The sequence below is a fragment of the Centropristis striata genome, chromosome 2, assembly GCF_030273125.1.
Source record: "Centropristis striata isolate RG_2023a ecotype Rhode Island chromosome 2, C.striata_1.0, whole genome shotgun sequence".
Lineage (NCBI taxonomy): Eukaryota > Metazoa > Chordata > Actinopteri > Perciformes > Serranidae > Centropristis > Centropristis striata.
This window is the reverse complement of record NC_081518.1, coordinates 16,926,879-16,947,000: the sequence shown is the minus strand read 5'-3', so window position 1 is coordinate 16,947,000 and position 20,122 is coordinate 16,926,879. Positions and strand designations below refer to the sequence as shown.

Genomic DNA, 20,122 nt, shown 5'->3' with positions numbered 1-20,122 from the left:
ACAAGACAGCCTATAATTGTTGCACCTCTTTATAAGTTTTCCCCTCTCCAATCAACTTTTTAATCAAAGTACGCTGTTCTTCTGAACAATGTCTTCAACGACCCATTTCCCTAAGGATTTCAAAGAGAAATGCATGTTCAACAAGTGCTGGCTTCATCCTTAAACAGAGGCCACCTGATTCACACCTGTTTTTTCACTAAATTGATGACCTCACTGATTGAATGCCACACTGCTATTTTTTTGAACACACCCCTTTCAACTAATTGCCCAATTGCAAAGCCTTAAGAGGGTGCATATCATGAGTGCTGGGTCTTGTTGGTTTTCTGAGAATCTACTGCACCTACTGGTACCTTGTTTGCCATGTAGCAATAAAAAATATACTAAAAACCTGGATTAATCTGTTTAGTCACATTGGGCTGCTATTATATTACTGAATTTCCCCTCTGGGATGAATAAAGTAATTTTGATTTGATTGATTTGATTTGATATTGGATAATACTGTATATGATCCAAATCCAGGGATCCACAACCATAAGTGGTTTTCTCTGAATTGCATAAGAACTTCTCACAAACCTTCAGTCAAACCTCAAAAACACTGACGCACATTTAAACATGTTATCAGAAAATTGACATTTCAAAGTGTTCTAACACTTTCATGTGAGGACAATGATTCTCAGAAAGAAGACACAGCTGCTTAAGACTGATTTTATTGATTTGTGTTGGAACTGGAATCGATAAGATGTGTGAATCATTTAGAAGTTTGTGGCTGCTATAACTAGAGCTGACCACTAGATGTCACTGGTAGGGTCTGTCTGTCTTTGAGGCTTTGAAGCTTCAAATCTTTTTTTTGATACAATCAGGAAGAAGCCTCAAAAGCTTCACCAGGCTTCATCCGCCCATCTCTAATTACACCACACATTTGTATCAAGGATACAAAGACAGATTTGGTGAGAAAGACTGGATGTAAACAACTTCTGTTTATCTCTTTAAGGTGGGTTTAAGGTAATGGTGGACTGTTTTTCATGACAGAAAACACGTTGTAATGATGTGTAAACGTTCCACCTGTGATTCAAACAAAAACTAAAAGAGTTTCACTTGACTTTTAGCACAAGATGGATGTAAATACATTTTATTTTCTCATTTTCAATAAGCCACAACTTTCAGTTTGAATGTTTTTAAAAGAATAACAAATACAATAATACAAATCAATATTCCTACTTTATTTCAGATTAAGACTAATAAAAGTACAGATCAAATGAAGATAATGAAATTCTAATTTCTCTCCCCAGTTGGAGAAGCAGGATGTAACAATCACTGCTGTCATGCAGATTTTATGAAAAAAAAAAAGTTTACCCACTTCCTCAGGCATTTTTTAACTAAACTGCAGCTTTTGTAAATTTTGAACTGTAACTAATAATAACAGCAGCAGCTTTCCTATTAAACTCCATGGTCATTTTTAACCCTTTGATGCACAACATGGGTCTAAAGTGTTTTCTCAAGTTTTTATGTTCTATATCTTTGCAATAAATTACAAATTTTGTGTTTTCCTTTTTTTTTTTTTTTTTTTTAATTAAAATCCCTTTATGTGTCACTACTCTTTTAATGCACAACATGGGTGAAAAATGACCCGTATCCATTTTTAGCTAAGTAGCTTGCTAAGCTAACTACTTAGCTAACTCCTTGGCTAAGTTGTTAGCTAAGTAGTTTACTAAGCTAACTACTGAGCTAACTTCTTGGCTCAGTAGTTAGCTAAGTAGCTTGTTAAGCTAACTACTTAGCTAACTTCTTGGCTAAGTAGCTTGCTAAGCTAACTACTTAGCTAACTTCTTGGCTATGTAATAATACAAAAACTTTTTTTCTTCATAAAGTATGAGAAGCAAAATGGAAATAATGATCTGTTGTTATCACAAACAAGATATTTAAAGAATATTTGGAATATTCAATCACAAAATAAGTTCATATCAAAAGACAGAGCACAGAAACACACAGCCAATAAATGTGGGTCATTTTTGACCCATGTTGTGCATTAGAAGGGGCATCAATATGTTGAGGGTTAACAATGTTTGTTGAGAACTGACAACCTTTAACATTAACACCATGAGTATGATGAAAGATGAAGAGGGAAGGAGAACAATGATAATGTATAAAATATTATATTTTAACCCCACACAATGTAGCAAGCTTATAAAATAGTCCTCAGTCTTGGATGTAAAAGTAGCTATTGACTGGGTGGTAAAACAGTCAGCTGGCATGCTAACATCAGAACAGATTAACTAACAGCTAAACCCTTCGTTCACATTTCCAACCCCAGCCATGGGTAAAGCTGATGGGGTCAGTGGTGAAACTGGTCTTTATGAGGTTGTTTGGTGACTCAGCAATGAAACTGCTCTGAAAACAGTGAAATCAGATTATTTGAATGGACCAGAGTGATTTTATTTTTTCTATACAAGATGTACTCTGTTTGATTTTTTTCGGTCAGTTGTCCTCTTGCCCTGAGTTCTTCCTGTAATTCTTACGCGTGGTCTTCCTGAAGAAGGAAAAGGCCGGGTTGGCCTCTTCCATTTTCTCCTTCATCTCCTCTGTTGGAGCCACAGCTCCCCCCATGTCTTTGTCCTTTTCCACAGCCGTATCTACACTCTGGTGTTTTCTACTTCGTCCAGCCTCCTCATCTTCACTGTCCTCCTTCAGATGACTGAGGCATGTCTCCTGCTCTTTGTTTTCAACAGCTGACAGCTGGTTGGCAGGTTGTTCCACCAGGAACTTGCTCGGTTTGGAGAAGATAATCTTCTGCTTGTTGTTAGAGTCGGGATCCGTCCGACTCTCCTGTTGTTCCTTCCTCTGCTGCAGACTGGACAGGAACTGGTGAGCGATCTTGCTGTTGCTCTCGTCGCAGTTCACGTCCTCCAGACTGTAGTGTGTCCAGCGCTCAGGATGCACCAGGTAGTCTGGGACTCCTCTCTTCTTGGCTGGTGTGGGGCAGCTTGGTGGAGGCATGCTGGTCTTCCTGTTTGGACGTGAAGACAGAGAATGAGCAAACACTCTGTCTGTAATATTGTCCTGTTTCAGAGAGGAGGAGGCCAGCTGGGAAACACTGTCCAGGCATTCAAAGATGCTGTGGCTGCGGTTGGAGAAAGCCTGGTTTCCACCTTTCAGACTGAATGCACTCTGAGCTCTGTGTCCTGCAGCTGGAGCAGAGACCTCATCACCATCATTATCACCATCGTCATCATTTACATCATCGTCGTCAACGTCACAGTCAACGTCAAAGGCAGTAGTGCTGGTTTGTTCTTCAGGCTCTGATTCATCACTGGCTGACAGCTCGTCCACATCATCAATGTGTAACATCTTACCATGGTCACCACCATTTTTCTGATCACACATCTTGTCGACAAGACTTAGCAGCTTGCTACATCAATAACCTGGAGAGACAGAAACAAGGTTATTGTAGTTAACAAAAACTAACAAAAACTAGAATAGAAATATTTTTTTTGTTAACTGAAATAAAAACGAGTTTTTTTAAAAACGATAACTAACTGAAACCGTATTGTGTGGTTACAAAACTAATTAAAATTAAAGTTTTAGTCTTTGTCAATTTTTTTCATACATAATCCAGTGTTTCGATTAGAAAAAGGTTTCTGTTAGTGAACATGCAGGAACACATGATAAATATGTTTACTGAGACTGGGACGTCTACACTCATTCAAAACACCCAGAACTGTAAGAGTTAATAACCTCATTGGGGCTGAGATGGATAAACCAAAGGAAATAAAGGCAAAATAAAATAAATACTTTTTTTTGTCTCAGCGACAGGGAGCCACTGCAGACGGCCTGAAGAGCCACATGTGGCTCCAGAGCCGCAGGTTGCCTACCTCTGGAAGTATGTCTTCAACATCCCTGACAGCAAGTCTACTTCCATCCAGCCATTTTCATTTTTCACTGTCTTTGTGTTTTACATTGTGTGGGTTGTTGATAGTCTCCCTGTTCATACCATACCTTTATGGTATGCTAACTAATGCACTGATCAGACTCGTTCAGGCCTTTAAAGTGAAGTTTGTGCTTCAATGGAAGCGTCAATCAAGGTTTCGGTAGCATGCTAATGCTAACTGATAAGGTAATGTTAAATCACATGTGGAGGCAAAGCAGCTTTACATTCGTTTAATACAGTTCACATTTTGATAGAATACACACTTAACGCAACTCACCGCGGGTTGCCTCCAATGGTTAATGAAGTTTGCCTCATCGTAGCAGCAACAACCAAAACAAGGAGAAGAAGATCCGGGGTCGGATGATGACGTCATATTCACACATGCGCAGTAAGATCTGGCCTGCTTTTTTTTCTTTATTTATATCAAACAGCGATACATTGCAGTTACAAAGAATAAATGAGTTACAGTAAAATAAACAATGCAAAAAAAAAATTGGAAATAAATAATATTAAAAAATATTTTAAAAATAGAAGAGTAATTAAATGGAAAATAATGAATTTTGTTTCATTTATAAATAATAAATAATAATTAATTATTAATAATTAATTAATAATAATTCATTCATAAATAATAATAAAATAAACAGATGCAAGATTTCATGTTAGTTAAAGACATTAAACACAGTGCATATGTTGGTAGTCTTCACAGCTTTTTTGTTTTGTAGACAGGAGAGAGTTGGGATATACAGTTCAAACTCTGATTTCAACAAAAATAAATTTGTTTTTTTACAGGAGGTGCACAATCATAGCCACTCTTCTTTTTTAAATAAAGTTTTTTTAAACATGTTTTCACAATAGATCATAAACATTATTTATGCATTGTAAAAATAGTAGAATTTCTCACTTAGTATCTTGAAATATATATACATATACACCTATATCAACACATTTATCTTTTTTATTGCCAAGTAGGTTTTTACATACAAGGAATTTGCTGTGCTGTTTTGGTGTAAAAGAACGGAGTACTAAATAAATAAAGATGAAGGAAACAAGTACTACAACTAAAAATAACCCCCTAGCATGAATAGAAAATATGAAGAATAGAAAAAATGAACACACAAACAATATTTAAAAAAAAATAAAGAGTAGAAAAATATGTACAAATACAGAGTAATTTAAATAAGGGAAGCAGCTGTGCAAACAGATAGGTGCAAAGTAGATAATGTCAGGTGGCTGTGCATTATGCTAATGTGAGGTGTAGAGGGTGGAGGGGAAGAGTCTGTGGGGTCTCTGGCCTTGTTGATGAGCTCAGTTGCAGAGGGGAAGAAATTGTTCTTATGGCAGGGGGGTTTGGTCCTAATGGGAGCACAAAAGTCTGTGTCCAGGGTAGGAGGGGTCCACTGCAATCTTGCCTGCACACCTCAGAGTCCCAATAGTATGTGTCTGCAGACCCGGAGGCTGCAGATCTGTACCTGTAGATCTATACCTGCATTTCTAGACCTGTCAATCCACTTTATTTATATAGCACAATTTTAGCAAACACAAGGTTTCCAAAGTGCTGCACAAACAATAAAAAGATAACACAATACAAAGAGATGTAGTAAACAATAGAACAGTAAAATGCAATAAGATAAAATAAATTAAAAATACGATAAAAATAAATAAAATAAAATGTAAAATGTACTGCCCGCACAAAATAAAATATGCATGGATACAAATAAAAACAAGTCAATGTCAGTGCCTCTACTGGATAGATTTAGAACTGCATGAGGTTCAGACCTGCAGCTCTAACCCCTTATATCTCGCGACAGTGCCCCCTACTAGACGGCTGTAGAACTGCAACTAAATCAGCATCTCACCCAAGCACCACTTTTTGAAATAAGTTACACTTAGTACACCATCAATTCTAACAGTTTAAAGGTTTAGTACACCATCAAATCTAAGAGTTTAAAGGTTTCGTACACCCCAATACTAAACAGTTGGAAGGGTGATTACACCAAAATACAATATATTAACAAATGATTAAAGGTTTGTTACACCTATGTTTTCTTTACCTTTAATCACACCCAAATATGTAATTTTGTATACATCTATATACTTTACACATGTTGTTTGATCCAACTATTTCAGTTCTTTATCTCTTAATATTCATCAGAGCACAAAACTTGCACTGCATTAATCAGACCGGCTACAACATACAACAGGAAATGTCTGGTCTTGGGTGTTCAGTCCTCACTGCTGTTGTGGGAATTTGAAACAATGGCTGTGAAATACTGAAATGCTTCAACATATTTTATTTAATAAATGAACTAATGAATGGATGAAAAAACAACAACAAAGAACAAATCTGTGAAACACAACTTCACAATTGCGTCATCAGGGAGAGCTGCAGAGAAAAAAAAGAAATCAAACGTATCACAGTAAAACATACATTTCGCTGTCTACTTCATATCAACAAAATACTTTGATAACATTAACCCTTAATAGGACACTCATTGAAATACTTGCAAATTCCAGATTTCAACCTTTGAGAATATTGGAGGATATTACATACAGCCAGAATGTGTAAAAAAAAATATACGGACCCGGGGGAGGGGGGTCATATTTTGAGAAATAAGTTTACGAGATTAAAGTAGCAAATCTACGAGAAAAAAATGTGCAGATTTATGAGATTTAAAGTGGTGAATCTGCGAGAAAAAAATGGCTTTTTTTCACTTTTTTCTCGTAAATCTGCAACTTTTTCGGCACAGATTTGCCACTTTAAACGACTGTTTCTTGCAGATTTTCTTTCTAGATTTTTCATTTTTACATAGGAGGTCAAGGTCAATAAAGTTAATATTATTATATTATTATAATACTGATTGGTCAAATGTCATGGTGTCACCGTCTGTGACGTAGCCTGATCTTTTCTGATTAGCTGGAAGAAATCCATGTGGTTCTATGACCTCACAGAGAGACATGGGGACCCCATTTTGATATCCACTGAAGTTACCAAATATAGTTCTTCGCCCGATAAAGGGTTAAACAAATAATGTGATTCACATTCAATACTCACACGCAGATCGTCATCTTCGTCCATATTCAATAGTGGTAATGCTTCCACTGAAATTGGGGACGCTGTTGCAAAATACAAGAGGTCTAAAAATGCAGGTACAGATCTGCAGCCTCCGGGTCTGCAGACACACCCTACAGGTCCTTGAGGGACGGCAGATTGCAGCCGGTCACCTTCTCTACAGCTAATGATGCACTGCAGTCTGCCCTTGTCCCTTGCAGCAGCTTACCAGATGGTGATGGAGGAAGTGAGGATGGTCTTGATGACGGTGCAGTGCTGTACTGCACCATCATCAGCTTTAGCAGGTTGAATAATTTCAATTGTCGCAGGAAGAACATCCTCTTCTGCGCTTCTTTGATGAGGGAGCTGATGTTTAGCTCCCACTTTAGGTCCTGAGGATTGAGCCCAGGAAGTGGAATGACTCCACAGTGTCAACCAATGAGGGACGTCACAGTGACTATGTCCGTTATTTATATACATGGTTTACATTAAAATGATTACCAAAGCAGCTATTTTAATATTAAAACACAGAAACCGACTGATTGTGATCGCCTTTGGTTGACATAACATTACGCCTGCATTTCAGAAGGAACTGTGCAAAGCAGCGTAACATTTACTGATAGACTTTATTGAACGTACTTAATTGTTTGATGTGTCATGTTATCATAAACAATAATAAACAGGTCGATAAGAGACTGAAATGAAAATTAAGCTTGTCCGTTACATTCATTTTTTTGTATCATTGTCCGAACACTTAGAAAACTTATCGTTTATCAGTCGTGTTACATAAGTGAATATGGGAAAGTTGTTTGCATGTGCAAGTCTGTAACACATTTGTTACTTACATTTCTATTTGTGTGTGTAAAGTTTTCCTCTGGAGGCGATCCAGACAGGGTGAACCACTGATGCTCAACATGAGAAGACAGAACTTGACTCAAAAAACACCAACAACTTGTAAATATGTACTTAGGCACTGATGTTTTATGAATGCCAGATTTGACTTTTTTAAGCACAAAATCACATTATTATCACCCATTCATCAGCTTCCTGCTTGTGTTCTCACTTTACAGAAATTAGACATCTATACCAGTGGTGGACTCAGACTGTTTGAAGGGCAGGGGCAAAAAAATAAAAAGGGCACATTCTGCACAACATGGAGCCCCACCAGCACTGTGGCTGTAATGCATCATGTATGATGAAATAGTCCTTATCCTTGATTATGATTAGCATTAAGTTAAAGGAGATCCAGATCAAAGTAATTAATGATATGGTACTGACAATTAAAACCATTGACTGAACCATCTAGGGGGGTCTGGGGGCATGCCCCCCGGAAGAAAATTTGTAAATTTTTAAGTTATATGCATCAATTTCGTGCACTTAGTGAGCTAAATGAGTGCAAGGACCTCACATAAAATTTTTCACAGTCGGGTGATATTGTATTATAGAATCTCTAGAGGGCACATCATCATAATTTATTGTATGAAAGGGCTCCCTTGAGGGAAATCAGTAATAATAAAAAAAAAATCTAAAATCAAAACAAATCAAATTACTTTATTTATCCACAAGGGTAAATTCAGTTATTCTAGTAGAATCTCTGTTAGAATGAGACAGCCTGATGGCTGTAGGAGAGAAGGATCTTTTGTATCTCTCCGTCCTGCAACAGAGAGAGAGGAGCCGTCCACTGCTGTTTTTTTGGTCCATAAAGGTTTTGTCTAGATGATGATCTTGCATCTCTGTGTCTGATGCTCCCTCCCCAGCAGACTGCAGCATAAAACAACACACTACCACCACAGACTGATAAAACATCTGCAGCATCTTACTACAGATGTCCAGAGATCTGAGCTTCAAGAAGAAAAAGAGGCGGCTCTGCCCCTTTTTGTAGAGAGCGTCTGTGTTTAGGGACCAGTCCAACTTATTATCCAGGTATACACCTAGATACTTAGAACTTGGCATCAAACTCCATGTCCACCCCACAGGTATTCACTGGCTGAAGAGGGGGCTTGAACCTGCAGAAATCTCTGATCATTTCCTTAGTCTTTGAGGCATTCAGTAGGAGATAGTTCTTGTGACTCCAGTCACTGAAGGCTTTTATCAGATCCTTATATTCAGATTCCTGTCCATTCCTGATACACGCCACAATAGCAGTATCGTCGGAGTACTTCTGGATGTGGCAGGACTCAGAGTTGTTTTTGTAGTCTGCTGTGTACAGTGTGAACAGGAATGGAGCCAGAACAGTGCCTTGTGGAGCCCCTGTGCTGCTCATTAATGTCCCATAGGGCAGCCAATAAGGCACTTTCTTTCGTTTTCACCACTCAAGAGGGCACTTTAGCAACACCTTTTCAACCATGGAGGCACCAGACAGGGGCACTAGAAGGGCACTCATTAAGGCACGTTATCAAGTTTCTTTGCACCTGAGGGGACATCATCATAACTTATTGCATGAAGGGGCACACTAGATGGTTCAAATCATTTTTTTGCGCGTGCAAAGGGCAGCCAACAAGGCACTTCCTCTCGTTTTCACCACTCTAGAGGGCACTTTAGCGCGTTTTTTTCAACCATAGAGGCATGAGGGGGTGGGCGGTCGTCCCCCTGTCACCAGTGATTCACACTGTGACTATGGGAGGAAAATAAATGACAGTAATAAATGCGTCAGATCATGAGAAATATTTTAAAATATACTACATTATAAAGGGTGCCATTATAATTTGAAAATTTTAAAAAGTGTCTATTTTTTCTTATGTTGACAATACTAGTATGTGTCCTTTTTAGGATAAAATTAAACAAGGGTTCCAAATCTTAGAAAGATACAATATTCTTCAAATTAATAATAAATCAAATATTTAGTGTAAGAGCCATTTTGTTTTGATTGTTTATTTGTTTGCGCCTCCCACCACCAGATGGAGAAGAGCGCTCTTATATGGGTTCTGATGTCATGAGTTAATATAAGGCACTGGTGTATAAGTGATTGTTGTTACATTTTAAATGTTAATAATCCATGACTAAATTTATTGCAAATATTTCTCATCACTAAAATGTAGTGATTCAAACTAATGTAGTAAAAACAGTGAGCATATAACCATTTAAAACTATAACTGCTACGCTTCAACCACGACTCCATCTTTGAGTTTTCAAGTGATTGACAGGTGATGCCAGGTGGCATATGACAGGTTGGGTCCAACCATCCTGGTATGGGGGACACTCTGGGATTTTAGGATCATTAAATTGAGTAGCCTGCTGAATATAAAAATCATTTTATGAACTTATACTTATATTTACCTAAAATATTTATTAAATAATTATTTTTTCATTATTCATTATTTTTGCATGGATGCTACTTTTTAAATGTATATTCTAAAATCTCCATTTGAGAACCACTGCCCTAGTAGATTTAAATATTTATTTCTGAATTGAACATAAACAGAAACATGTTAACACTAGAAAACATTAGGCATAAGGTGACTTTCTGTGTATCAACACACCTATTAACTATTTGATTAGATTTCAGTCCTGTAATATGGTGCTCCTTTTGTTCCATCATATATCTGTATTGAGAGTGATTTTTTAAGGCTTGTAATAACAATTAGAAGTTTTAATATTCTGTGCCTTCACCAAACTACATGGAGCCATTTCCAACACTAGATGGTAGCATCTCCCCACCAACCAACCCTAACAATAAATGAATGAACCAGAAGCTCATAGATTCACAGCTGGTCATGCTTTGGTGTTCTGCTCCCGGCTGGCCACTACTCACATAAGCTCCATGTAAACGGTAGCCAACACACACTGACCAATTAATGCATGCTGGAGTGAGTATCAGGGAATCACATGATGGTAGCATCTGTTGTTGGTGCCACTAAAACACAAGTGTGGTGTGGAAATGTGAAAAATACCCTGAAAATAGACATTTCAGCAAAGGAGGAGACATCAGACAATAGTTAAAGCTGGGAAATTAGATTTGCATATTCATAGATTGAAAAAATATTATTATTTAAATCAGAGAAAATGCACATTTAAGAATTCTGGACATACGGACATGCCTACCAACCATTTCCTTTCATCCCTGCAGCAATATGAAACGATATTACTTATGACTACTTTTTTTTAAAATATTGTTTTGATGCATCCTAATGACCACTGAGTAAGTTATTTGATTTCTCCAATGATAAGTAAATAGCTAACAGTGGTGTGTGTGTGTGTGTGTGTGTGTGTGTGTGTGTGTGTGTGTGTGTCTGTGTGTGAGTGAGTGAGGATGAGTAAGGGGGTTGAATGGCTTGATCTACAACAGGTTGAGGTGAACATGAGAAGGGTCAGTAATCCAGCGTTTTAGGTTTCCTGTTAATCGCTCTTAAAGGAAGTGTTCAGGAGGTTCCCACACACACGGGACAATGAGGCTAGTCTTGGCTGCTGGAATGCTGCTAATGCAACCTGCCATCATCCATGCAGCCATGCATCCCTCTTCCACCATTCTTTCTTCTTTCCTCCCTCTTCTTGTCTCACCTCTTAATCCAACATTCTAAATAAATACATTTGAGCTTTAGTCATTTAAAGTCATTTTTAATTTTCATTTATAAAGAAATACTATATGGGCATAAGTGATGTGTTGGACACTGTTTGCTGGCAGATAGCCACCATGGACAAATGACAAAGAAAGGTGGACTGTGAAGAAAGTCAAACCAGCTGCATGGACATAAAACTCAAAGAGCAATTATGCTCATTGTTTTGGGTAACAGACAGTGGAAGAAGTATTGAATGAATGAATGAATGAATGCTTTATTTTGGTAAATTAAAAAAAAAAAAATCATGTTTTTACTAGGGCCGGGACTTTAACTTTAATGCGTTAATTAAGATTAATTAATTACACAAAAATTAACGCATTAAAAAAATGGACACATTTTAATCGCACTTATTTTTGCACCGCGGAACGTTTCTCACTGGATGAGTTTCAGGCGGACCGATTATACTGGAGCACCAACTAGCGTTCATGAGTTCAGACAACAACAAACCACAGTGAACATGAAGGAAGAAGCTGATGAGAGCGCTTTGGTTGGCCCCGTGGATGATGGGACATTTAGTTACAAAAACCAACGGATGGAAGCGTCGATAAGAGCATGGTTGTGTTGCTATGCAACAAGGAATTCACATATCACCACAGCACATCCAGCCTCAAGTATCACCTCAATGCAAAACATATAGCAGCTAGCGGCTAGTGTGGTAGCTAGCGTGGATTGTGTTTTACTTAAAAAAACAAAGTATTATAGTTTACAGAAGGTCTACCTGCCTATAGGCTACCTGAATTTCTGAAATGTACTATATTTCTAAATATGCTATTGCTACACTTAATGGCAAAAATTGCACTGGTCTGTTGGACTTGAGCAAAAATAAACAATATTTTTGTTGCTTAAGCTTATGTATTCAGTCATTATTCGGTGGTATACTAAGAATCCATGTGAAAAAAATTACTTCTCACTGTTCTCAGGTCAAATATTTATATGCGATTAATTTTGATTAATTAATTACAAAGCTTCTAATTAATTAGATTCATTTTTTAATCCAGTCCCGGCCCTAGTTTTTACAAAAGAATCCATCAGACAGCATTGAAAAAGGACTAGGCTAAAGCCTCAAAGCTTATTTTTGCCTCTCCTGTACCATCTTACATTAACTGAATAATTCACATCGTTACAAAACACAATAGCTTAAACTGAAAAATCTAATTCAATCAAATTTCATTGTAACCTTTGATAATTTTAGACTTTAAAGTCTTCTTGGAAACTAACATAGAATTACACATCTTTATTTCATCATTAACCTTTTCAATAATTTTACACCCAAAACTGACACACATCTGTACTTAGTTTAGATTAGTTATGACTTTGTGAGTTTCAAACATTAGCAACCCCCTTAAGTTATAATCCCCTGCCTTAATTAAACATTTTTTGAATACAAACAGGAACATTTTAATGTGTGTGATCTTATAAAAAGCTGATTTTTAGAATCATGGTTTCCAACTTCATTTACTATCCTAATAGCTATTTTTTGCAGTTTAATTATTGGATCTAGGTTTGTTTGATATGCATTTCCCAAAATTTCAACACGGTATGTCATATAAGGCAACACAAGTGTATTTAGATCCTACTCATGTAAAGGAAGTAATACTAAAATGTAAACAACCCAAATTCTACATGAAAGTACATTTTTAATGTTGGGGTTGGTTGAGGTCAAGTAGATTACACTATTTCATTCATCTAAGCCGCAAGAAAAAGTTTGTGAACCCTTTAAAATGACCAAGTTTTCTGCATATATTTGTCATAAGATGTGATCTGATCTGCATCTAATTCCCAAGTATAGACAAACACAATGTGCTTAACCTAATACCACAAAACAATTATAATATTTCACGTCTTTATTAAACACATCCATGAAACATTAAAAGTTCTGGTGGGAAAAGTAAGTGAACTCTTAGGCTAATGACTCCATCAAGAGCTTATTGGAGTCAGGAGTTAGCAAACCTGGAGTCTAATCAATGAAATGAGATTTGTGTGAGGTCTAGAACGAATTTAACATATAAAACATTTTGAGTTTGCTGTTTACAAGAGGCATCTGCTGATGTGAACCATGACACACAAAAAGAGATCTCCGAAGACCTATAACCAAGAATTGTTGATTTGCATGAGACTGGAAGGGATTACTAAGTATTTTCACCAGTCCACAGTTAGACACAGCAGCCCTCATTTATCTATCAAATGTAGAAATCAGTGCAAATCCGAGCACTGAAATCATCTTATGATAGAGTCCACATGTGGTTCAGGAACCATTCGTATCTTGCCAATCACAATTAATCAAAGAAATTCATCCCAATTAACCCTCTGGAGTCTCCAAAAGCTCCAAAGCATGACTTCTTCATGACATCCAGACTAGAAAACAAAGCAGCGTGGAGCCCTACTGTAAATTTACCTCTAAAGTTCTGGCTGTAAACTCCATGAGGCCAGTTTCAGTTTGATGATGATATACCAAGTAAAACTGGAGACAAGCTCAAATATATTTAGTATAAAATGATAGAACTGGATGTAACCCTCTTATATGTTACATTTGCAACCTTTAAAATTCTTTATTGAGCATGATAGTGTTTTGAAAGTCAAAAAAAAGATTCAATATCACATTTTATGTTGGACTAAAGATCTAAAAAAGACACAAAAAATGACCAAAAAAGGACACAAAAAAGACACAAAATAACCAAAAAAGCACACAAAAAAGACACAAAGTGACTAAAAAAGACCCAAAATAACTAAAAAGACACAACAAAAGACACACAAAGCGGAAAAAAGACACTCAAAAGACACAAAATGACTAAAAAAAGACACAAAATAACTAAAAAAAGACACAACAAAAGACACAAAAAAGACAGAAAATGACCAAAATTGTTACGCGAAACACACAAGATACAAATAAAATAAAATAGAACTAGAATAAAGTTGGATGACAGGATCACACACAATCACAAGATCACATTTATGTTGGTTTTTCTTTGTTTCTTTTTGGTTCAAAATGTTGATCCAGTAAGTCAGAATAAAAAATCAATTATTATCAGGTCATATAGGTGAGGTTGTGCTGAAAAAAATACATCAACATGGCATTTAAACATTTTTTAAGTGGTGTATACAGGCAGGATGAAAAGGATTAAAAAATGGACTAAATAGCCCAAGACTACATAGAGTTAATGTTTGTCCCAAATATTGTCACCAATTCTATGTAGATCTTACGCCAAAAAGCATTTACATTTGGACAGGCCCAGATCAAGTGATAATGATTTGGCTCCTGGGAGCCACACTTTCTCCAACAGCTGGAAGAGCCTGAGTGATGTGACTGCTGAACAGGTGTGATAAAGAATCTACTGAGAATCTTTCAGCCAAACACTCTCCAGGAGGTTGAGCTTGTTATTTTCCATTGAAATTCACAATATTTCTTCCAAGTTTCCTCCGTAATATGACTATTAGTATCCCTTTCCCTACTTACTATTTCAACCTACAACTGTGAGCAGCCAATAATGTCACACGGTGGTGAGGTGGTGTTTCATTTTGTGTTCAGGTCTTGTTATTTCCTGTTTTATTTAAATAACTGAAATAGTAACTCTCCTCTCGTTTCAAGTCACTTGCCCTTCCCCGTGTGTCATCTGTCTGATTGTCTCCTCTAATCACCGATTGTGTTCACCTGGTGCTCCCTTCCCTCCATGTCTTCCAATAGTCTGTGTTTTCCCTTGTCTTGGTCCAGTGTGTTTGACCCCGTCACCATACCAACCACTTATCTCCTTCTTGCCACAGCTTTTCTTGTTTCACCTTTTTGGATTCCTCACAAGAGTGATTTTTCTTTCTAATTTATTAGTTTAGCGCAGGTCTTAGTTTTATAGCTTTTTCGAGTCAGCCATTTGTTTTTCCTCCTTTTGGAGTGATTTTGTGTTCTTTATTATTTTCCCCCTTTAGTCCTGATCCAGTTTTTCATAGTGTTCTTGTAGAATCTTTTATTTTTCCTATCAGGTTTTGTTCCTCCCTTTTGGAGCGCCTTTTGTTTGTGGAAGTTTTTATTTTATTGTTTTTCCCCTGAGAGTTAAGTTAGTATTCCCCTTTTCGTAGATTAGGATTTATCTATTTAGTTTATTAGTGTAGTTAGGTTTCATTGTTTATTCCTCCTTTGGAGCGACTTTTCTTTGTTTGGTTTCTACTCTTAGTCAGGAGTTTCATAGCCCTTTTCTTTCACTCTGAGAGGATTTACTCTGCTGCTTTTTTGAATAAAGAAACATTAAGTTCACCTGCTCTGCATCTGAGTCCTGACTTGAGCCCGGCCTGACAAAGAAGACCTATTGCTCATTACTCAAAGTACTGGGTGAGGCGAGGGGAAAACAACAAGCTGTTTCCAAAATGTATAGCTACATTCTGGAGAAAAGATATACCTCATTGCCAGTAGATTCTTTAGGACAGGCAGATATCCCTGACCTTATCTCAGACTTTAACTGGGTTGGTGTTGGAGATTCAATAAATCAGTCATCTAGGAATCTCGACCATCAATAAATCCATTTAACCTTTATTCACAGGACATATATAACACTGTGTAAACTCTTAAGTATAAAGCTTATACCTGACTCAAATTGTACGGTCTGCCATATCGGTGCGGATGGCACACTGCAAAAAAGGTGTGTCTAAAAACAAGATAAAAACACTAAATCTGAGGGAAATAATAAGACTATTAAATCTAGAAATAAGCATGTTGAATGCTTAAAATAAATTAACTCTTAAAACAAGATAAATTAAAGCTGGAAGCAGCGATGAACTGGCCCGAGCAGAGTGACCTGACAATTATTTGTTTCTTATCAAGATAAAAAAAAACTTAAATTTAGAAGTGTTAGGTAATTTATCTTGTTTTAAGAGTTAATTTCTTGTGATAAGCGTACAACATACTTATTTCTAGGTTAAACAATCTTAATTTAACGCTGTGGAGTTTGGGGCTATTTTGTTGGTTTTTTACTCTTTTTCATTCTGCCTGTATATGCAGCTTAAATAATGATCACCATGCCATGCTGGTATCATCTTTTTCAGCTCAACCTCACCTCATTATTATTTTGTCATTTTGACTTACTGGATCAATATTTGGAAACACAAAAAAAATACAAAAAACATGTTTAAAAAAATCGCACACAAATAAAAAATATACAAAAAATCCCACACAGAAACCCACATTAAACACACCAAAAAAACACACAGAACACACACATAAAAACCACAAAAAACACACAAAAAAATGACAAAAAACACAAAAAAAATGGAAAAATTTGAAAAAACACGATAAAATTATAAAACACACACAAAAATAGCCCAAAATCACACAAAAGATTACATTAAAAATGTTGAAACGTGCACTGCAAAATCTGAAAAATCTCTGCAAAAAAAGTAAAATCATGTTACTACACTTGATCGTGGTGATTCTAACCATTGAAGAAAAAGAGTTGACGCACTAAATTGGACATGGAAACTTATGGAAAAGGCAAAACTTTAGAGAAAAGCTGATAGCAGGGCTCCATGCTGCTGAAGTTTTTACGTCGTGACGTCATGAAGAAGTCGTGCCAGAGCACGACTTCTTCATGACGTCACGACGTAAAAACTTTCCTGGACCTGTGTGTTTTTTGTGGTTTTTATGTGTGTTGTGTGTGTTCTTATGTGTTTTTTTTGGTGTGTCTTTGTGGGTTTTCATGTGGGTTTTTGTGTGGGGTTTTTTGTATATTTTTTATTTGTGTTTTTTTGTAATTTTGTGCGCGGTTTTTTTTTTTACCTGTTTTTTGTGTTATTTTTTTGCGTGTGTAAGTCAAAATGACAAAATAATGATGAGGGGAAAAAGAAAAATTTACTGATACCAGCATGGCATAGTTATTATTATTTAAGTTGCATATACAGGCAGAATGAAAAAAGAGCCCAAAACCAGCAAAATAGCCCCAGACTCCACAGAGTTAAGAGGATCAGACGTCTACCTAAACAAACACCTAACAAAACGGAATGCGGACATTGCCGGGAAGGCACGCTACCTGAGGAAGCAGAGGAAAATACAATCTACATGGACAGCAAACTGCAAAGTTTTCATAAAACTTAATGGCACACCTGAGGAGGCAAAAGTACTGGTCATCAGAGACATTGAAATAAAATTCTCAATCAAAGGTATCCTACAGGTTAATGTCAGGGTGGCTGTCTGCCTGCTGAAGATCAGTAGAAGTTTGGTGATTCAGCAGGACAGTGAACCTAAAATTCAAACTAAATCTACTACAAAATGACTTTAAAAAATCCACCTTTTGGAGTGTCCCAGTCAGAGCCCAGACCTCCACCCAATAGAGATGCTGTGGAATGAGCTCCAGAGAGCCGTTCACACCAGACATCCTCAGAATACAGCTGAGCTGAAGCACTTCTGTGAGGAAGGATGGTCCAATATTTCTCCTGAACGTTGTGCAGGTCTGATCAGCAGCAGAAATGCTTTGTTGAGGTTATTTCAGTCAAAAAAATGCATTGTGAAAGGAAATCAGTGCTGCAGTCAGAAATGTAGCAGTGTACAGTCGAACTCCCGCTGAGGTTGGAATTCATACATCCATGATATGTATAGCCTCCACTCACTTCCAAATGGATAAATGCAGAGCCTTTGCATAGAAATGACCGTACGCCCACTTTTCTGCCATTCGTTTCATAAATGAGGCTCATTGTGTTTGTCTATACTCGGGACTTAGATGCAAATCAGATCACATTTTATGACAAATTAATGCAGTAAACTACAGTTGAAACCAGAAGTTTACATACACTATATAAAAAGACACATATGCTTTTTTTCTCACTGTCTGACATGAAATCAGACAATCACTTTTCCTGTTTTAGGTCCGTTAGAATTACCAAAATTATTTCTATTTGCTAAATGCCAGAATAACGAGAGAAGGATTTTTTAACAATTTTTTTATTACTTTCCTCAAAGTCAGAAGTTCACATACACTAACATTATTATGCCTTGAAACAATTTGGGAAAGCCCAGATGATGCTGTCATGTCTTTGGAAGCTTCTGATTTATTTCAGGTTTATTGACAACATTTGAGTTAATTTGAGACACACCTGTGGATGTATTTTAAGGCACACCTGAAACACACTGCTTCTTTGTGTAACATCATGGGAAAGTCAAAAGAAACCAACCAAGATATCAAGAAGAGAATTGTGGACTTGCACAAGTCTGGTTCATCCTTGGGTGCAATTTCCAGATGCCTGAAGGTGCCACATTCATCTGTTCAAATAATTATACCCAAGTATAAACACCATGGGAATGTCCAGCCATCATACCGCTCAGGAAGGAGACGGGCTCTGTGTCCCAGAGATGGACATGCTTTGGTCCAAAATGTGCATATCAACCCAAGAACAAAAGCTAAAGACCTTGTGAAGATGCTGGCTGAAGCTGGTAAGAGTGTGTCATTATCCACAGTGAAACGAGTCCTGAGACATGGGCTGAAAGGCCACTCTGCCAGGAAGAAGCCATTACTCCAAAAGAAACATAAAACAGCCAGATTACAGTTTGCAAATGCACACAGGGACAAACACCTTAATTTTTGGAGAAATGTCCTGTGGTCTGACCGTAAGCCTTGTTCAGACTGCCAGCCAAAATCCGATTTTTAGCCCATCCAGATTGGAACTGGATGGCTCTTTTGAAGTCTGAACAGTCACAAATCACATGAAATCCGATTTTTGCGAACCGGATCGAAACCACCGTCGGGAGGTAGTTTCAGATCGCATTTGGACAGCTGCGTCTCAGTCTGAACCTCCAAACAGTCAGATCGGTTTTGACTGTCCGTGACGTCACTCTACGCGGCACATGTATCGCCAAGACGAGGTGTCCACCAGCAGCCGCGCCCAACTCATGCGGGGGCGTCCATCTGCCCGGTTTCTCCCCTGGTACGTCTGAGATGTTCTGCACCTCTACTGGACAGTGATAAGGCCAATATACTGAGGTGACCTGCCTCCATCATGTTTGTTGTTGTTGTTCTTATCGCTGTCGCAATTATAAGACGTCTGACGCCGTTACTACAGCAACCTGTCAGATCAGTCGATAAGTGGCCCAGTCTGAACAGAGCCATATCCGATTTGGACACTTGCTAAAAACAGTGTGGACAGTCAGCCCTAAAAATTGGATTTGAGTAGGAATCTGATTTGTATCAGATTCGCCTGCAGTCTGAACGCGGCCCTAGTCTCTTTTTTGCTTGATCTACCTGTTCTGAACCTGCCTGTTTCTTGGATTTTGGATACCTGCCTGCTCCTTGTTGGATTTGTTTGCCTGGTTTGACTGATCTCCTGGTTTTGACCTTTTGCCTGAACTGTTAAGTAAACGGAGTTTCCTGCTGATCTACTGTCTAAGTGTCGAATTTGAATGTGATAAAATGTGATGTAATGTGGTAATATTGTAATTTCATATGATCGGGTCACATGTATGGAACACCAGGGCAAGGGTTCGCAAATTCTGGAAATCATGAAACACATCTGTCACGTTATTGTTACAATTTTTTTCACATTGTCTATGACAAATACATTTTTTTAATTTATGCTTGTATTCATGGCATGGCTGAGGGGTCAAGGGTTACAAAGACATCA

General features: G+C 37.4%; 1 protein-coding gene across 1 annotated transcript; it reads right to left on the bottom strand.

Annotated features, from left to right (window-relative positions):
• Positions 1-1,113: 1,113 nt before the first annotated feature.
• On the bottom strand, positions 1,114-4,309 carry tssc4 (tumor suppressing subtransferable candidate 4). Its single transcript, XM_059347438.1, has 2 exons — positions 4,203-4,309; positions 1,114-3,419 (listed from the first exon to the last, which is right to left on the bottom strand). Exon 2 carries the CDS (start codon positions 3,379-3,381, stop codon positions 2,476-2,478), a length of 906 nt encoding a protein of 301 aa, XP_059203421.1. The 5' UTR covers positions 3,382-3,419; positions 4,203-4,309; the 3' UTR covers positions 1,114-2,475.
• Between the last annotated feature and the right edge of the window lie 15,813 nt (positions 4,310-20,122).

Coding starts and splice junctions, on each gene's coding strand:
- tssc4 (XM_059347438.1), bottom strand. CDS start 3,381: ATGTGTGATCAGAAAAATGGTGGTGACCATGGTAAGATGTTACACATT.